The sequence below is a fragment of the Molossus molossus genome, unplaced genomic scaffold (genome assembly GCF_014108415.1).
Source record: "Molossus molossus isolate mMolMol1 unplaced genomic scaffold, mMolMol1.p scaffold_m16_p_20, whole genome shotgun sequence".
In the NCBI taxonomy this organism is placed as follows: domain Eukaryota; kingdom Metazoa; phylum Chordata; class Mammalia; order Chiroptera; family Molossidae; genus Molossus; species Molossus molossus.
Window position 1 is genome coordinate 45,630,985 of NW_023425356.1, and position 19,156 is coordinate 45,650,140.

The 19,156-nt window shown below is 56.6% G+C and overlaps 1 protein-coding gene across 1 annotated transcript; it reads right to left on the reverse strand.

Moving 5' to 3' along the window:
- Positions 1 to 608: 608 nt before the first annotated feature.
- Positions 609 to 9,925, reverse strand: TEX35 (testis expressed 35). The gene is made up of 9 exons (XM_036273493.1): positions 9,890 to 9,925; positions 9,218 to 9,268; positions 8,732 to 8,800; positions 7,117 to 7,173; positions 6,122 to 6,181; positions 1,653 to 1,717; positions 1,249 to 1,435; positions 894 to 937; positions 609 to 669 (listed from the first exon to the last, which is right to left on the reverse strand). Exons 1-9 carry the CDS (start codon positions 9,923 to 9,925, stop codon positions 609 to 611), a joined length of 630 nt encoding a protein of 209 aa, XP_036129386.1.
- Positions 9,926 to 19,156: the final 9,231 nt, after the last annotated feature.

Sequence of the window (19,156 nt, forward strand, 5' to 3'; positions counted from 1 at the left end):
CTGCCAGAGGGTAAGGAGGGTCCCCTCAGAGCCCAAGGGGACCACTGAGCGCCGGGTCCTGAGTCCTCCTGCATGCCAGACCCTGGGCCTGGGGTTCCCCTTATTACCCCAAACTCTGCCCTCCCCCCATACACACAATGCAGGAGCCAAGAACGTGGGGGGGCAGGTGGACAGAGCAGGGTGGGGCCTCCTGCGCCCGCAGAGACAGGCGTCTGCTGTCTTCAGGGCCTCCCCTCTCTTCTGACCTGGGTCTTTGCAGGAGGAGGTTGAGCGGAGGCAAACAGTTGGGAGGGGGGATGACCCTGGGGATGACCCTGAGGGTGACCAAGACAGACTCTGCCACTCGTCCACCAGGAAGCAGGAAGGGGTTGGAGTGAGAACCACGCCGACTCAGAACAAAGGAAGTGACACTCTGCGCGTTCAGTCTCGCGCACCCCCTTGGGCTTCCGGTGAGGATTTAATCCGGGTGGAGGGGGGCCTGGGGCAGGCAGTGTGGGAGCGTGCAGCCGGGGAGTGGGAAGGAGGACCCGGAGCTCTGGCGGGTTCCGCGCGGCACTAAGTCGGAAGGATGTTGTCTTCGATCGCGCACAGGTTGAAGTACAGGAAGGTCAGAACGCAGCTCCAGATGCCAAGGGCGAGGAGGGTGCCCAGGCCTGGTGTGGAAGTCTCCTGCTGGACGGGAGAGAGGCGGGACCTCAGGCAAGGTCAAGGCAGCAGCTGGCGGGCACCCCCTCCTGGAGCCTCAGGCTGGGCCACCCCGTCCTCCTTCCTGGTGCCGCGGCCCTAAGACCGGGGGCGGGGAGGGGGCAGGAGCACAGCTAAGGTCTGATGGGCGCGCAGCCCGAGCCGCTGCCTTCGGGGTGGCGGGGCACATCTCGCAGGGGTCTACCTACCCCCGACTGTAGCTGTTCTTTAGGGCACACAACATACATTTCTCCTGCAGAGGACAGAAACGGCACGAGAAAGATCATTTTTCCCTGGTCCAAGATGGCCAGACTGCTGGGCACCTCGTCAGGTTTGGCTATAGGACAGGACAGAACAATACAGGGCGCTGGGGGCAGGCACGTCCAGGGCTCAGTCCTACCTACGCGGTCGTGACTTAGGAGCTCCCCAGGCCTGGAGGGCAAGACCCTGGGGAGGGGTCCAGGCTCAGGGTCCCCGGGGCCTGCAGAGGGGTACAACGGGGAGGAGAGGGGTTCAGGAGCCCAGGGGTGCAGCTCGCGGCGGGTGGGGGTGGGCTTCACTTACACAGCAGGCCCCACACTGATGGAGGGAGTCCAGCGGGTCCCTCTTGAGTTTCTGCAGGGCCACGTTCTTCCTGTGAGCGGACAGCGCCGCCCCCTCCGCGCCGTCCAGTTTCCTGAGCCGGAGCTGGGAGTCTGCGTCTGGCTTTCCGAGCCTGAATTCGGGGTGCTCCTTTGCTCTTCTCAGGGGACTGGGGAGTCAGGGAGGGCGGAGTTGGGGGACAAGTCCCCACATGACAAGGGGGTAACCAGAGCGTGGGCAGCTGTGGAGGCCTTGACTCCAAGCCGCTGGGGCCTGAGAGAGCAGGCCAGCTCCTTGAAGGGCCTGAGTCCTCTGAACCCCGAGGACATTTAGCAAAGTGGGGGGCACGTTAGGGATGAGGAGAGAGGGGTGCAGGCTATACTTACAGCTTGGTGTTTTTCTGTATATTTATTAAAACATCCATCTTCTCATCCATATCCTTCTGCATTTCCTTCAAGAGAGAAGTCACAGCTGGACTGTCCACCGTGAAGGGCTTTCGAAGGTCCTTTCCCCTGCCCCCTGCACCCTCTCAGAGACCACACCTCAGCATCTTCCCTCCTCAGAATCGTCCCTGGCCTTGGGTGAGCGGCCATGGGTGACCGGACACGGGTCACCTCCCCTCCCCCCTCCCCATTCCATGAGGATGCTGAGCGCAGGGGCGTCATCGGGCTTGTCAGAGTCTCCAGGTGAGCCAGAGGCAGGAACTGTTTCACCTGAACTCACACTGGGATGAAGCCATTCGCTGCTTCGGTTCAATGACTATAAAATGACAGAACCAGGAATACAAATCGTGTGACCCCCCCCCGAAGACACTTTGACCCCAATGTTTGGACCCAGAGCCTGTGTGTTTGCTCCATCTTTTGCCCAGGTGCTGGCGGAAATGGACAACACAACGTAGAACCGACAGCCGCTGAGAGGCCCCTCCCACGTTCCGCTCACCAGCAGCCAACAGGTGGCAGCCCTCAGCACGGCTGGGACCTGTGCGTGTGACCTGGACAACTGGGCAGGGACGGTGGCCACAGAGAAACCCTCGGATGGCAGATGTTATCGGAGACAATACTTGTGATGGATATATCAGGGTTGGATCACACATTATAAAATGTACACTAAAGATAATTTGCTCTGCCCTGGCCAGTTTGGCTCAGTGGTTAGAGCGTTGGCCTGTGGACCAGAGAGTCCTGGGTTCGATTCTGGTCAAGGGCACGTACCTCAGTTGCAGTTCCTCCCCGGCCCTGGTCGGGGTCCTGCAGGAGGCAACCTGTCAATGTGTCCCTCTCACATCAATGTTCCTCCCTCCCTCCCTCCCTCCCTCCCTCCCTCCCTCCCTCCCTCCCTCTCTGTCTGAAGATAAATGTAAAAATATCCTCGGGTGAGGATTAAAATATAATAATAATTAAATAAAATAATAATTTGCTCTGAGGCAAACAATTTTAATTAAAAAATAGAAGTTTCAGAAACAGTTGACTGAACTGTGGTAAAAACTTGATCAAGAAAGTATACTCTCTGGGTGAAGACATACTTTTTTTTTTTACTCCTTGTTCAGATAGAGAGGGAGGGAGAGAGAGGAAGAGAGAGAGAGAGAGAAACATCGACGTGAAAGGGACACATCAAGTGGCTGCCACCCGCACAACCCAACCAGGGCTGGGGACAAACTGCAACCGAGGTACATGCCCTTAGCGGGAACCGAACCCGGGTCTCTCTGGACCACAGGCCGATGCTCTAACCGCTGAGCCAAACCGGCCAGGGCAAAACATACTTTCTTGAAAGGCATTTTTAAATGTTAGTACACATTTCGAATCAAATATCTGTATTCATAAGTAGAGTCAAAATAGCCTTGAAGTAAAAATTTCCTCTGGGTCCAAAGAATCAGTCAAACATCGCGCATTCTTACAAGTCTCAGCGTCGCTTCGAACTACCCGTGTCCCCAGCTGACCTTGTTTTCTCTTCTAAATGAGTTCCATGTCCCTGCCACATGGTCACTGTCGCCACTTTCTTCCCATGACACAGAAGACTTGGGAGTCATCGTGGATGTGTGCCTCTCCGTGCTCTGTACGGGATCTGTCACCGGGAACGTCAGAGTCCCTTCCAGGCGTCTTCCAGGCTCACCCTCTCCTTCTGTCCCCACACCTGGCCGGCTCGCTTCACCTTGAGCGGACGCAGCTTCCTGTGATCCGTCTGCTGCGGACGACCCCTCCGGCTCCCCGGGGCCCGGCCACCTTGCCAACAGCTGCCGGCCCGCTCTCTGAAATGCTGCGCCTGGCATGTTCCCCGACTCAGAACCCCCAGAGGCCCCTTAGCGCTTACACAGCCCAGTCCCAGCCTGTCTGCCGGCTCTCAGAAGCCTCATTACCCGCAGCCTCCGTGACCTTCCGTGTCATTGCTATTTCCCCACACGATCGCACTTTTACGACAGATCTCCCCACCGACCGTGTACACTTCGTGTTCCTCCTGCCTCCACGCTGTGCGCAAACCGTGCCCACGCCCAAAAGAGGGTCCTTGGTGCCTGGCGTGCCCAGTCCTACCCACCGAGAACGCTGTCGGCACTGTACTGCAGACAGCACTTGCCCTCTGCAGACAATCTGGGTACCGCAGAGCAATATAAGAGAGATAAGATCATCACCTGGAAATAACACTAACCCTTCTGCTATATTTCTTTCTAGTCTTTTTTCTGTATGTTCCATTTACCTATTATTTTTCCGTGTAGCTGAGCTCAGCCTCTACACATTACTTGTATCTTGCACTGTTTACTTCTGATTATAAGCATTCTTTCCTTTTTTTATTATTAATTTATTTTTGTGACAGATGTTTCTCCTTTTTCCCCATTGACACCCTCCTCCCTATCCCCTGACCCCGTACCCAGTTTTGTTGTCCGTGTCCATGTAAGCATTTTTTTCTAAACACTCCTGCTAATGGTTCCTCATTTTCATCATATGGATATGCCATAACTTAATTGGCTATTTCTCTACTGTTAAAATTGTGGTTATTTCCTAATTTTTGCTATTACATGAATACATATCCATCCATTTATCCATCCATCCATCCATGCTGGTACTTGTGATTATTCTCAGAGGTTAAATTCTGAGAAGTGGAATTGATAAGTCAAGGGGTTTGAATACTTTTTGATACCTATAGCCTAGTCCTGTTCAGTTTTGTACACACTGGGACTCTGAGCACAGAGAGCATTCCTGTCTTAGTCTGTAACTGTCGTAAATGAAAACTTCGCTTATTTGAATGTGACATCCGGTCATTGCATTTGCATTGTTTGATTACTCCTGAGGTAAACTCTTAATATTTACTGCTTCTTAGCTATATTCTCTTCTGTGGATTGTGTTCCTACAATTTTGCCAGTTTTCTATTTGGTTCTTACAAATTTGTGTGAGCTTTATATGTTACAGATAAAAAATATTTGTCTATGTCTATCATATTCATGAAAAAAAATTGTTTATCCAAAACTGTTGTGTGCTTCTTAATTGTTAATGGTGCTTCTGTTATATTTTCCAAAGTTATTTATTTTTATTTTTTTTTATTTTTTGGTACGTGCCCCTAGCGGGAACCGAACCCGGAACTCTCTGGTCTGTAGGGCAATGCTCCAACCGCTGAGCCAAACCGGCCATGGCCAAATTTTTTTATATTGTTAAATATATCGATATTTCCTCTGTGATTTCTTCCATTGCATTTATGCTTAGAGCATCTAGCTTTTAAATACTTCTATACACTTTCTTCTTATTGGTTTTTAGTATTTAAATTCACTTTGTAGACTCAGTTAACAGAGTTAACGACATTGAGTTTTTCTTCATATCTTCAAGCAATGTTAATAGTACACAATCCTTTCCTTCCCACTAACCTTTAAAAAAATCCATCTTCATCATATTTTCAGTTTTATAGAGCTGGGGTTCCCGGACTGGCGTGCACAATGGAATCACCTGGGGATCTTTAAGACCTGCCGACCCTGGACCTCATCGCAAGAGGTCGACGTGATTGTTATGGGGACAAGGGGGCCGTCAGAGCCGCATGTCAGGGTTCCAATGGGCAGCCACAGGGAGCACCTGTGGCGGATGTGCCAAGGCCTGGTTCTCATGCAGGGGCGAGCATCACAGTGAGCGCTTTAAGCACTGTGACCACCTGTCCATCTGGGCCCGGGCCTGGGCATAGGCTGTGACAGGGCGGAGGCTGTGACAGGGCGGAGGCTGACAGGGAGGAGGCTGTGACAGGGTGGAGGCTGTGACAGGGTGGTCCACGCTGGTTACCCTTGGGCTGTACCGCCTTAATCTGAGGATGGTGGCTTTATTATGAATGATAATATCTAATAGGGGTAGTTACAGCGCTTGAAAATTTACAGATATCTGCTTTTGCCTATGATGCTTCCGCATCGATGGCTCTCAAAACTTCCACCTGGAGAAGGTGAGAAAAACCCAAGGTTGCAAGTCTCATCGAAATGGGACCTGGGCTGTTTTCTTTTTTTTTTTTTAATCCTCACCCGAGGACATTTTTTGTTCAGATAGAGTGGGAGGGAGAGAGAGGAAGAGAGAGAGAAACATCGATGTGAAAGGGACACATTGAGTGGCTGCCACCCACATGACCCAACCAGGGCTGGGGACAAACTGCAACCGAGGTACGTGCCCTTAGCGGGAACCGAACCCGGGTCTCTCTGGACCACAGGCCGATGCTCCAACCACTGAGCCGAACCAGCCAGGACCCTCCTCTAAATTCTTAACCAACTGATATCCAGTTATCATTCACCTTGTTACTTACGTGGTCATTCTTCCTTGCAATAGAGTTTGGGGCGGGGGCTGGTGTCTCCTCCCACAGATCCTACATGGTACCGGCCCATGGAAGGCACTTGGAAAATGCTTACCTTCATAATCTCCACGAATTCCTGGAGTTTATCAAAATCCTTGTCCATTACATCTTTTATCTAACAAGGAAGAGAGGCACAGAGCATATTACTGATTGTGGAGTCATCTCTGGGGCCTTTTAAGCAAAGGGCAGCAGCTGCTCTGCTGGAGGGAGCTCCGGGAACCCACTAGTAATGGCTCATTAGAGCACGTTCCGCCGTGGCCGGTGTGGCTCAGCGGCTGGAACACTGGCCCGCCGACCAGAGAGTCTCGGGTTCAGTTCCCGCTAAGGGCATGCACCTCTGTTGCAGTTCGTCCCCAGTCCCTGTTGGGGGTGTGGGTGGCAGCCACTCAATGTGTCTCTCTCACATCGATGTTTCTCTCTCTCTCTTCCTCCCTCCCTCCCTCCCGCTCCACCTGAAGATAAATGCAAAAATGTCCTCGGGTGAGGATAAAAAAAAAAGAAGCCAGTTTCCTCCAAGGGGTCAGTAGGCACCATGAAGTCAGCACCACCACCAGCGTCGACACAACTTAGTCTGGTGACTGCCGTGTGGAGCGCGGACCAGTTTCAGTGACACCCCCCTGAGCATGCCCCTCCTGCAGGAGGGTGCTTTCGGGGTGCTTCCGGTGGTTCCATCACAGAAACCAGGAGAGGTCTTGCTCCGCAGCTTGCTCGGGGAGGTGGGTAGGAAGAACTGAACTGGTCCCTGACTGCCCCCAATTCCAGTGCGCCCCTCTCTGTCACTGGAGCTGTAGGTATCTCCCAACCTTCTCCAGAAGACACCGTTGAGAGTCCTTATCATTCAACACTGGGCTGAGCATCAGACAGACAGACATCCTAAGTGGCCTTAAATGCTCCTAAGTGGCCTAAATGCTCCAGCGATTCAGGCTGAGCTCCTTGGACTGCTTTGTCCACGCGATTCCTGATTTCTGTCACTGCTCAAAGTGAGGCACCACACCTCCCTGGGAGCTGCCCTTTACCTTCAAGGTCTGAAAAGTCTCTCTCATCCCTTACCTGTTTTATCTCCTCCATTTTTTCCTTGAGCTCTTCCCTCACCTCCCTGAGATCATTCTGCGGAAACAAAATTGGGGGGAGGAGTGAAGACACACCTTGGATGGAAGGGAAAGTCCCGGGCACGGACAGAGGAGGGGCAGAGACACCTGCCGGCAGGGAGGAGAGAACAAAAGATGCTGCTAACAGGAGAGCCTGCCTGGCGTGGCTCAGTGGATGGCGTGTCATCTCATGAACTGAGAGGTCTGGGTTCGATTGCCGGTCAGGGCACAGGCCTGGGTGGTGGGCTGGATCCCCAGTAGGGGGCGTGCAGGAGGCAGCCCATTGACGCTTCTCGCATCGATGTTTCTGTCTCTCTCTCCCTTCCTCTCTCTCTAAAATATCAATGAAAACATATTGAAGAAAACAACAGGAAAGCCCAGACAGTGTGGCTCAGTGGACTGAGCGTTGCCCCGTGCACCAGGAGGTCACCGGCTCCATTCCAGGTCAGGGCACATGCCAGGGTCGCGGGTTCCATCCCCGGCAGGGAGCGTGAAGGAGGCCGCGGACTGATGTTTCTCATCGATGTTTCTCTCTCTCTCGCTCTGTCTCCCTTCCTCTCTCTGAAATCAATAAAAACATATTAAAAGAAAACAGGAGAGTGGGACCTCCAGACACCGTGTGCCTCTGATACTTCTGGGACGGGACTGCCGAAAATGCACAGACAACCAGACTGGGGTCAAGTCTACAAAGACATGGTCTGTGCGCCTCACAAATGTCCGTGCCCAGGAGGCTGAAGAACTGCTCCCGGTGACGGGGGGCTGAGGACAGGCGGAACCTCCTCTCAACCTGTCATCCCAGGTTGGGTCCCAGACAATAGGCTGTTTTTTCTTTCGTTGTGAAAGACATTAGTGGGATCACTGTTGAAATTAGAGTAAGGGCAGTAGACGAGCATTGTGTCCATGTTAATTTCTGATTTTGATGTTTTGATCATTTTACTGTGGTCATTGAGAGTGTTCTTGTTTTTAGGAAATTTACCCTGAAATTTGAGAGAAGCATGCTCTCAGTGGTTCAGGAAATATACACACACACACGTGTGTGTGTGTGTGTGTGTGTGAGAGAGAGAATATATACATATATGAGAGAGAGGGAGCTCACTGGTTGAGCACTGACCCATGCACCAAGAGGTTGCCAGTTCGATTCCCAGTCAGGACACATGCCCAGGTTGTGGGCCGGATCCCCAGTGGGGGGCATGCAGGAGGCGGCCAATGAATATTCTCTCTTATCGATGTTTCTATCTCTCTCTCCCTCTCCCTTCCTCTCTAAAATCAATAAAGAAAAAATATTTTTTTTTAAAAAGAGAGAGAGAGGGAGAGAACTATGATTAAATGCCAACATTTGGGGAATCTGGGTAAAGGGTATATTAAAATTCATTGTGCCATATTTTGAAAATTTTCGGTAAGCCTGAAATTATTTCACAGTAAAAAGAAACAAACCTCAAGAACCAGAGGGAAGGAACTCACAGGCCCGAGGCCCACCGCTCATCCCCCGCAGAAGCTGTTCAGCTGTCCGTCCCCCCCCCCCCCCCGCCCCTTCACTGGGCTGACCCCATGCCTGCTGCCTGGGTCCACACACTTACCTTTAGCTCTCGCGTCCCTCCCAGTTTGGTAAATGGCCCTTCTGGTTTAATTCCTTTGTAGTCACAGGTCTGTTGATTGACACCAGAAGCACGGTATTGAGAGCACAAGCGGGAGGTAAGATCCCCCGAGTGTCCGGCCCTCCCTCCCGGGGCCCCGCCACATAGCGGTTCCCTCCCTCCTCCAGTTCTCTGAGCTCGCCTCTCCTCTCCCCTCCGGCCTCAGCTCTGCCCCTTGGCTCTCGGCCCCCCAGGTCTCCCTATTTTAATTCTTGCAGGGCACTGACACTCATGGACGCCTCCTTATTTACGCCTTGCTCTGGCTCGTTAGTGTGATGTTAGGAGGGCAGAGAGCTGGCCCGGCTCTCAGTGCACCCCAGCGCTGGGACAGGTCTCGGCCACCAGCAACAGCGGATGCCCCTGCCTCCAGGCCACCTCCCCACGGCCCTCAGGCCTGGCAGCCAACGTGGCCCCCAGAGAGCGTCTTACTTTGATGGGCTCTGGCTTCAGCTCCAGGTACACGGCCTTGTAATTCTTGTTCTGCAGAGAGAGGCGTTGGGATTCGGCCTGGCAGGATCAGGACTGGGGAGGTGCCACCGATCCGCCCCGGCCCACAGGTCCCCAGCACCCGATCCAGGAGACTCCGCCACGCGGCCATAGCCCTTCTGAGCATCTGCCCGGCCGCGGGGCCCCGGGCGGGAGGCGCCCCGAGGAAGCCGTGTAAGTCTATTTCAGGGGCGCAGACTCAGGCCTACTCCCAGCTGTCCTCCCTCCTGGCTGTGTCTACTGGGCAAGTGATTAGGTCTCTCTGGCCTCCCTTTCCCCATCTGTCAGGCGGTGGGAATAATCATGTTTATCTAGTCAAGTCGCTGTGCGCCTTCGACATGCCCCTCGGAGGTGGGCCTGGTGCAGGCCTGGCGAGGGGCACCCCGCAGCGGCGGCAGAGGGTGTGGTGATGTGCGCCCTGGCCCGGCAGTCGGTGGAGGCCTCTGTCCTTCCCGCCCAGGCCAGGAGCCCCCCACCCTCCCTCCAGGCTGGCTGGCCACTGCCTGCTCAGAGCAGAGAAAGAGAAGCCGGCAATTCATCAGCGGCCTCCGCACCCCGACCCGTTTCCCTTCAGCGGGGGCTCGAGGCCCCGTGGTCCGGCTCTGTCTCCTTTACCAGGTTTTTCTTCAGTTCTGCCCTCTTGGCCGACATGATGGAGGAGGCCTGAGTGTTCTTCTCCCAACCTCCACACGATGGGCCCTGTGACCAGGCCACTGTCCTATGCAGATTATGGGCCACGCTGGGGTAGGGTGACCCCTCTGTGTGGAGCAGCTGAGGTCACAATGCCCAGGACCCACCTGTGGGCCAGGGGTGTCACCCAGCTCTGAGCCTGCAGTGCCTTGGCCGCTGGGACAGGGGATTTAGGTCAGGTTCCAAGGCACAGGGTCTGCTTCCTGCATGGGGGGGTGTCCTGCATGGGGGGGTGTCCTGCATGGGGAGTGTCCTGCATGAGGGATTGTCCTGCATGGGGGGGTGTCCTGCATGGGGGGGTGTCCTGCATGGGGGGGATGTCCTCCATGGGGGGGTGTCCTGCATGGGGGGGTGTCCTGCATGGGGGAGTGTCCTGCATGGGGGAGTGTCCTGCATGGAGGAGTGTCCTGCATGGGGGGTGTCCTGCATGGGGGGGGTCCTGCATGGGGGGGATGTCCTCCATGGGGGGGTGTCCTGCATGGGGGGGTGTCCTGCATGGGGGAGTGTCCTGCATGGGGGAGTGTCCTGCATGGGGGGTGTCCTGCAGAGGCCACTCGAGGGACTGTGCCTGTTCCGGCCGAAGCACAAGGCGCACCTCAGGGGACGTGACACTCGCTGCTCCTCCCCAGCAGGCTCAGCTCCGTGCTGCGCAGACCAGCCGGGGGGTCCGCCCGAATGGACTTCTCCGGGCCCACGCGGTCCCCTCTGCCAGGACCTCCCGACAGTTCCCAGCCCCGTGAACTGGGCCCCGTCTCCTCCTCGCTGTGGCTGGAGATCCCCCCGGACCTTGGCTCGGTTTCTTGGCTCCGCGGAGCTGAGCAGATCACATGAGCCCACGGGCCTAAATATCAGGAAACCGGGTCTTAAAAGAAGCCAAGGTCTCATTGCAAAACTGCTCTGGAAATTATACATGCATGCTCATCATCGTCTGGACAAACATCGAACCAGACCCACAGCTCCAGGCTTGTGCTCCCAGGACATCCCCGTTGTGGTCACCACGTTCTGGAAGGGCCGAGGAAATCCCCTTGACGCCCCGAATCAAGTGGTCTCGCGTGGTCCTCTTCTCCTTGAAGGTTTAGCCGCCGCAGGAAGCACCAGGTCGACACCGCGAGGCTGGGTGTGGCTGCGGCATGACTGTTCCTGCCCGTGCTGGGCGGCCGACCGCACAGAGCCGGCTCCCTCTGCCTAACCGTCCGTGCGACACCCATCGGCGCGGGGCCAGGCGCCTCCCGCCCAGCCGGCCCCACCGCGGCCTGGTGGAAACGGGCACTCACAGCAGAGAGGCGGGAGTGACGCGTCTCTTTTCTCCAGCGTGATGTCATTGGGTTTCCTCCTCTCTACGAGGATCCTGGTGTTTCAGTTTCCCAAAGACAATGTTGGAAAGGCTGGTGGGGAAGAGGAGAATTCAAGATGGCCTTAGGCCCGGCTGATAGGGCTCAGTGGGTGAGCGTCGACCCAGGCACCAAGGGGTCACCGGTTAGGTCTGGGCACGTGCCCAGGTTGTGGGCCCGATCCGCAGTGGGGAGCATGCAGGAGACGGCCAGTCAATGTTCTCTCTCATCGATATTTCTCTTTCTCTCCCTCTCCCTTCCTCTCTCTCTAAAACTCAATAAAGAGCCCTGGCGGGTTTAGCTCAGTGGTTAGAGCATTGGCCTGCAGATCAGAGAGTCCCGGGTTTGGTTCCTACTAAGGGCATGTACCTTGGTTGCAGTGTGTCCCAACCCCATTGGGGTCACATGGGTGGCAACCACTCGGTGTCTCTCTCACATAGATGTTTCTCGCTCCCCCCCCCACCCACTCTATCTGAAGATAAATGCAAAAAAATGTCCTCTGGTGAGGATTAAAAAAAAACAAAAACAAATCAGTAAAGAAAAAAATTTAAAAAGAAAAAGGCCTTGGGCCTCTGAGTTTGGTCTCTTGTGACTCCAGGGGTACACAATCCCAGCCTCTGGCCTCAGGTGAAGCCAGGCCCAGCCACATGCAGGCCCAGGGAAGGTGAATGTCATCGTGCTTTCGGGCCTGTTGGACCCCCGGGTGACCCAGGGTTCTGAAGTCCTCTGACTGGGGCAGAACGTTTCATCACGGTGCCCAGAGTCCTGTGGCCTGCAGCCCACCTCCACTGACCTGTCCCAGGGGCCTCGCTCCTTCAGCCCCCTGGCCACGTTCTGGGCAGTCCGAGTGCTGCCCTCAGCCAGAGGGGCTCACTGGCCCCAGCCCAGGGGACCCCACAGACATTGCTTAGAGACTTAATGCGACTGGTTCACGCACTGTCCTGCTGACCGATTTACAGACGCCTGCCACAGCCTCCCACTGTGAGGTGGTCCCCCCGCTCACGGACACACTGGTCATCTCTATCAACACTGTGTCCGACCTCGGCACAGCCCTACTCCTGTTCTATTGTTTCTGTGGAAAAGTATCCAGTTTCTACCATGGGAACTTCTAGTACCTCTGTTTCAGGAACAAAACACAAGATTCTGAGCAGATGAACGAAGCTCTCCAGCTAACTCAGCACAGTTAACGGGACAGGAAAAGGCAGGGCGACCGCATCGTGTGAGGACTGCAGACTTTCTTCTCCTCGGCATTCATGCGACGGCGTGTCTGCAGGGCCCCTCGGCATTCATGCGACGGCGTGTCTGCAGGGCCCCGCAGCGCCCAGAGGGACCTGTGCCCGTCCCACCGCCAGCCGTCACAGCACGGCCGGCCGTGTGCGACAAAGGCCACCAACAACCCGAGGCGTCCGATCCTGCCAGTCGCGGCTCCTGGGCCACCTTGCTTGGCGGGTGTCCCCACCTCTTTGTGGGGGAGTCTGAACAGAGGAGGGTTGTACACCGGCTCTTTCAGCCTCTGTGCTCGAAGGCTCTCGACTGTGGCCACCTTAGTCCCCGACGGCCTTCCCTCCACCGATGACACCTCCAAATCCCCCTTTGTCACGGAAGCGACCAAACTGAGTGCCTCCTCTTTGGATGACCCTTGTTGCAGGATGACATGGATTTGACCAGCACAGGTCACCTACATGTGGATTTTTTTTAATAATAACCACGCAAAGTGCTGTAAATGTATTTTCCTTATGATTTTCTTTCTCTCTCTCTCTTTTTTTTTATCCTCACCCGAGGATATTTTTCCATTTTTTGTTCAGATAGAGTGGGAGGGAGAGAGAGGAAGAGAGAGAGAGAGAGAAACATCGACGTGAAAGGGACACACTGAGTGGCCGTCACCTGCACGTCCAACCAGGGCCGGGGACAAACTGCAACCAAGGTACGTGCCCTTAGCGGGAACCAAACCCAGGCCTCTCAGCAGGCCGATGCTCTAAACCGTCCAGGGCTGATTTTCTTTCTTTTTTGTTAATCCTCACCCGAGGACTTTTTTCCATTTTTGTTCAGACAGAGTTGGAGGGAGAGAGAGGGAGGGGGGGAGAGAGAGAGAGAGAGAAACATTGACATGAAAGGGACACATTGAGTGGCCGCCTTCCGCATAACCCCAACCAGGACACCAGGACACGTTTACTGAGCACTTACTATGTGCCCTTGACTGGAACCAAACCCACGACTCATTGGTCTGCGGGCTGACGCTCTGACCGCTGAGCCAAAATGGCCAGGGCTCCTTATGATTTTCTTAACATTTTCTTCTGTCTAGCTTTATTACAATACATTCTATAATACACATAACACAACATATATGTTCATCGACTGTTTATGTTATTGAGAAGGCTTCCTGTCAACAGTAGGCTCTTAGTAGTTACATTTTGGGGGAGTCAAAAGTTCCATGTGGATTGAAAACTGCACGGGGAGTTGGCACGTCTGACACCCCCAGTGTGAGCGGCTCTCAACTGGCTGCTCTGCGTGGTGGCCACGGAGGGCCGTGGGAGGAGCCAGCCTCAGCCCTGGCAGCCCCTCCCACTTCTGTGGCTAGGAGGGAACCACGAGGCCACACCTAACTGCAAAGGGTGCTGGGACTTGTGCCAAGGTTCTCCCAAGAATAAGAGGAAAGGGGCTTGAAGAGCGGTTGGCCCACCTGCCACCCCTTCCTAGTGCATCTCACCTGTCGTCCCTAACTCCCCTCGGAAGAAAACCCGCCTGTGTTCTTCTGTTTTCAGTGCGAAAGGGAGGGAGCAGAGAAGGTCCCCGAGGGGTTACGGTGGACCCCCGGGGCTGGGACTGCACCTCCTAGCAGGTGTGAACCGGCAGAGTTAGAGCTCGGGTTCGGATCCGCCTCTCCGTCACCCAAGCGGCCAGTGGGCTGGGACGTGGGGACAGACTGTAACGCTGACTTTGTCCGGGGCTGTGCAGTACGCCGGTCCCAGTCTACCCCAGTCCTGTTCTGCAGAAGGCCCTGCAGACCTCCCCTCCTCCCGCAGGCCCCAGACCATGTGACGCAGGAGCCTCTGGGGCCCGGGCTCCAGCGTGAAGCTGAGGGAGGCATAAGCGACGTCTCTCTTCTGGACAGCGAACTCACTGACGGTCGCTCCCCGGGGGAGACAACTGCATCGAATCAAACACTGGAGCAAGCCACACTCATTTGCTGAGCCCCCTAAAACAAGTGCTACTTTATTTTTATCTAATTATGGATTAAACAAAAGTGATTCCCTTCTGCGTCCTCTTCCCTCTAAAAACCGGGACAGTAACAACCCATCCAGAGAACTGTGACTCGGGGCCTGCTGAGGCCTTTAGCCCACACCTCACTGCCGGGTACCTGCCCAGGCTCGGGGCCAGGCTGGCCCTCAGCGAGGAGCTCAGGTTTGCTCTGCAGGGGACTCCATCGAGTCTGCGTTGGTTCAGGACGGGTTCGCTGAGCACTTACTATGTGCCGAGCACCCAGCATGGCTCCGGCCCCTCGGAACTCCTCACTGAGGGGGCCGACGGGGGACAGCAGACAGACTCACAGTGCAGTGAGCAGGCCCGGTGCCGAGGGAGCCCGGGGAGGGGCACGGCCCAGGTTCTTGGAGCTGGCTCTCTGCCATGTTCCTCTGGACCCCACTCCGGGCTCTGAGAGCTTCCCAGTACCCCAGCTCCTCTAGACCCAGGTTCTCCCCGAAAGCCCCAAACAGGAGTCAGGCAGGGCCCTGCCACCCGCCACCTGCCAGGCCAGCACCTGCCTGGCCCTCTGAGGATGACGTGCTCCCTCCGCTTGTCAGCGGGGCCACCCCCTCCACGCTGGGCCCCGGATGGTGAGTGAACACCTGTCTCCACAGACGAGAGGTCCCCTTCCAGCGTGGCTCCCGACCTGAGCTGCACATCGCATCTGCCTTCTCCGCCCCACCGGCCAGGCCCCCTGCCCCTGGCGATGTCACAGCAAGCAGTCTGGACGGGGCTTGGACCTGCCTGTCCTCCAGCAGCGCAGAACGAGGCACCTCCGAGCTGGGTGGGTGGAGCTGGTGACCCACCCGTGTCTGCAGGGGACCCCTCCCTGCCCGCAGAGGCCCGGCGGCTCCTGCCAGGACGCACAGCAGACCCGGCTTCACGATGCTCCACAGACGCTGCGTGTGTCACAGATGGACGCAGCACCCTCCTCCCGCCAAAGGACGTCGACTGCTTTACCGTGGGGTCCGGACGGGACCGCAGTGCCCTCGGGGTGTGCTGCTGGGTCTCCCTCGCTCCCAGAGCCAGAAGCGTGGACGCCCGGAGCCCACAGGAAGGAGACGCAGCTCCGGCCCCGCCAATCCGATGCGTCCTGCTGACCCTGCTTGGTAACCGCGCTGGCCTCCGTCCTGCCCGACCCAGGGCGGGCCACTTGCCGCCACCTGTTGCCACGAGGGGTCTCCAGAGAAACAACCAACACTTGAGCTGCCTGTCTACCTACCTAGGAACCGATTTACTTCAAGGGGTTGGCTCACGGGACTGTGGAGTCCCTCGATCTGCCATCTGTAGGCTGGGGACAATGGTGTAAATTCCCAGTTCAAGGACCTATGTCCCAGCTCTAAAACAGTCCACAGAGAGAAAGAATGCTTTCTTATTCAACCTTTAATTCTACTCGTTCCTCAAAAGATGGAATGAGGCCCACCCATGCTGGGGAGGTCCCCTTGCTGAGGAGGAGCTTTGGTCACCCTGGAGGGGGCGCTGGGCCTGGGGACCTGGACCCTCTGGTTCAGGGATTCCTGGAGACCCCGCCAGTCTTGCTGCGGGTTGAACTAGTTCAAGGGTGCACCTACAGAGATCTGGGGAGTCGCCGTCATAAAACAGTGTCTTCTTCACCAAGCATTTGGAATGTGTTTATTTAATCCACACAACTACCCTGAGAGGTAGGCACTGTCATTATTCCTACTGCACAGATGAAGAAACTTGAACTCAGAGCTCACCTTTTCTGGAGTCACAGAGCCCGGTGGGGGCTGTGACATGAACCGGGCAGCCTCCTCCCCGTGGACCCCCCACCTTCCTTGCTTAGGAGGTGGAGGCGTGGACTGTCCCGACCACGGCAGCCCACGTCCCGTGTCGGCATTTCCCACTTGGCATTTGTAAGACCAAGATTCGCGAAGATGAACACGTCCACGTGAGGCCTCACGCACAGTGCAGGCGGGGCCTCCAGCCCCCACCGCCTTCCCGCGAGAGCATTTGCTCTGCTGCCCTGCTACGTCCCACGCGCCCGGAGTGAGTGGCTTCACTCCTCTGAGCCACACTGTCGCCGTGAAATGGGGACCGTGGCCTCTCCGGGCGGTGTGGCTGGGGGTGGGCAGGGAGGAGAGTCCAGCCAAGCCTGGCCCACACATGCCAATTCCTTCTCCCTCCCCAGCGCCCCTTTCTCTCCTGCCCTCCTGCCCTCGGGCCCCAAGGACCCCAGGGCTAGCCCGCCCTCCGCGCCCCCTCCCTGCTGCCCAGCAGTGAGCCCAGAGCTGGGCGCGCCTCCCTCCCGTCTCGCTGTTTCCTGACCGGTTGCTTCCCTGTCATTTGCAGGGTACACATGTCTTCTGCTTTCTTCCGGCTGCACCCCCAGCACCTCACACAGGGCTGGCAGGCAGTAGGCACCGGACAAGTATTTGTGTAGTGAAATCTGTCAGTTTGGGTAGGAAAAAGGAGAGTGGGGAGCAAAGAAAAAGGGACCGGAGGCCGAGGTACAGCCTCTGTGGGAGGTGAGGAGTCTCCCCCGGCCACCTGTGCTGTGCTGCGGCCATGCTGTGCCCCCCGCTGCGGGTCTCCCTCTGCGCCACAGGTGAGCCCCCCCCACACCCTGGGTCTGAGGGGAGGAAGCTGTCCCCTGAGGTTCCCAGGTTTTGAGGCTGAAGGGGATACAATGTGGAAACAATGTTTTCAACAGTCAGGCCCCTGGTGACAGAGCCTCAGCCGCTGGCGGGCTCCTCTCCTCCCTCCCCGGGCCCAGAACCCAGAACCCACAGCCTGCGGTTCTCCCTCCCCAGGCCCAGACAGAACCCAGAACCCACAGCCTGCGGTTCTCCCTCCCCAGGCCCAGACAGAACCCAGAACCCACAGCCTGCGGTTCTCTCTCCCCAGGCCCAGACAGAACCCAGAACCCACAGCCTGCAGTTCTCCCTCCCCGGGCCCAGGGCCCAGAACCCAGAACCCACAGCCTGTGGTTCTCCCTCCCCTTCCTGGGCCCAGACAGAACCCAGAACCCACAGCCTGCGGTTCTCCCTCCCCTCCCCGGGCCCAGGGCCCCGAACCCAGAACCCACAGCCTGTGGTTCTCCCTCCCCTCCCCAGGCCCAGGGCCCCGAACCCACAGCCTGTGGTTCTCTCTCCCCTCCCCGGGCCCAGGGCCCCGAACCCACAGCCTGCGGTTCTACAGCTCATCAGTCACACGTCCTCATGGATGCATCTAACCCGCAAGTGTCTCTCAGGGGCCCACCAGGGGCCTGGCTTGGCCAAGTTCACATTCTAGTGGCGTAAAGACATTCAGCAAGAAGACAGTGAATGAAATGATCACAGAATGTGACAAGTTCCTGAAGGAAATAATCAGGAACATCTCAGAAAGGTCCTCTGGCCACAGGACCGGCTGGGGCCAGCGCTGTGAGTCCCAGCGAGAGGCCGGTGACTCGGGCCAGGTGGCAGTGGGCATGGAAAGAAGTGGGGAGTCCAAGAAGGTTCGAGAGACCTGTTGGCTGCAGAGCTTACTGTGGGACGGGATGCCGAGAGAATGGGAGGGACAGCCATGACTCCTGGGGCTGGCGGTGCTGAGCGAGGGGAGCCATGTCCTGTGCTGGGGTACCAGGATGGAGCAGAGGGAGGGTGGATCCATGTGTGTGGACGAGTGACAGCCGGCGGACACAGGCAGGAGCTCAGTGGTGGAGGGTGGGACCTGGGAGGCCAGGACACTGAAGCCAGGAGACCAGCTGGGGGGCTGGGTTTTTGTTAGACCCTAACAAAATCAATGCGGTGGGCCACAGGCGGTGATTATTTAACAAATTAAACAGATCAGGATAAAAAAAGTCCGCGTGAGTCACATATCACACGAAAGAGTAACTTCCTATTCCTTCTCTCCAACAGCGATTCTCCAGTTCTTGGCGACAGGTGGCATGTGGAACTCGGGTGGGTGTGAGCAGCTTCCTTCCCTGGCAAGCTCTCCCTGTCCTCTGGTGCGCTCCGCACTGCGCACGCCGGGCACTCGGTGTGCCAGTTCTTCCTGCCCCCTCTCCTGTGGCATCTGCTTGAGGCTGGTCCCGAGGGCCTAGGACCCCCAGGTCCTGGCCCCAGGCCCCTCCTCTCTCTCGACCCCTCTGCACTGCGGGACCTGGGCGGAGCAGAGCAGCCTTGTGTGCTGGGATCCTGGCAAGGGTGTGGAGTCAGGAAGGAAGGAAGCGAACACTGAGGTCCTGGGGCTTGGGGCTGGTTTACAGGAGAAGTCTGATCTGCTCATTCGTTCGTTCGTTTGTTCATTCATTCATTCATTCATTCACTTTCAACACATCGAGCCCATCTGATGTGCCGCGTGCTGGGAATAAAATGACGGCTATGGCTTGTTCTTTGCTCCCAAGTTGCCTGGACCTGGTGGAGGAGACAGAAGCAGGAGGTCCCTTCCCCCAGGGCTTTAGAGAGTGCCGATGCTGGTCCCAGCAAGTCCAGCACCCTGCTGTGGGTGGGCCTGAGCATTAGCGCATCTGAAGGGCTCCCAGGTGATGGTGTGTGCAGCCCCTATTCCCCGCCGGGCAGTACCGTGGGGTGACTACGGGCCTGGACCTGGCTCTATCCCTTCCCACTGGGTGGGCTTGGCCAAGTCACTTACCTGCCCCTACTTGGTTTCCTTAGTT

Coding starts and splice junctions, on each gene's coding strand:
- TEX35 (XM_036273493.1), bottom strand. CDS start 9,925: ATGTCGGCCAAGAGGGCAGAACTGAAGAAAAACCTG. Junction 1,718..6,121: donor AATTCGTGGAGATTATGAAG/GTAAGCATTTTC, acceptor TCTCTCTTGAAG/GAAATGCAGAAGGATATGGA. Junction 1,436..1,652: donor ATACAGAAAAACACCAAGCT/GTAAGTATAGCC, acceptor CTGACTCCCCAG/TCCCCTGAGAAGAGCAAAGG.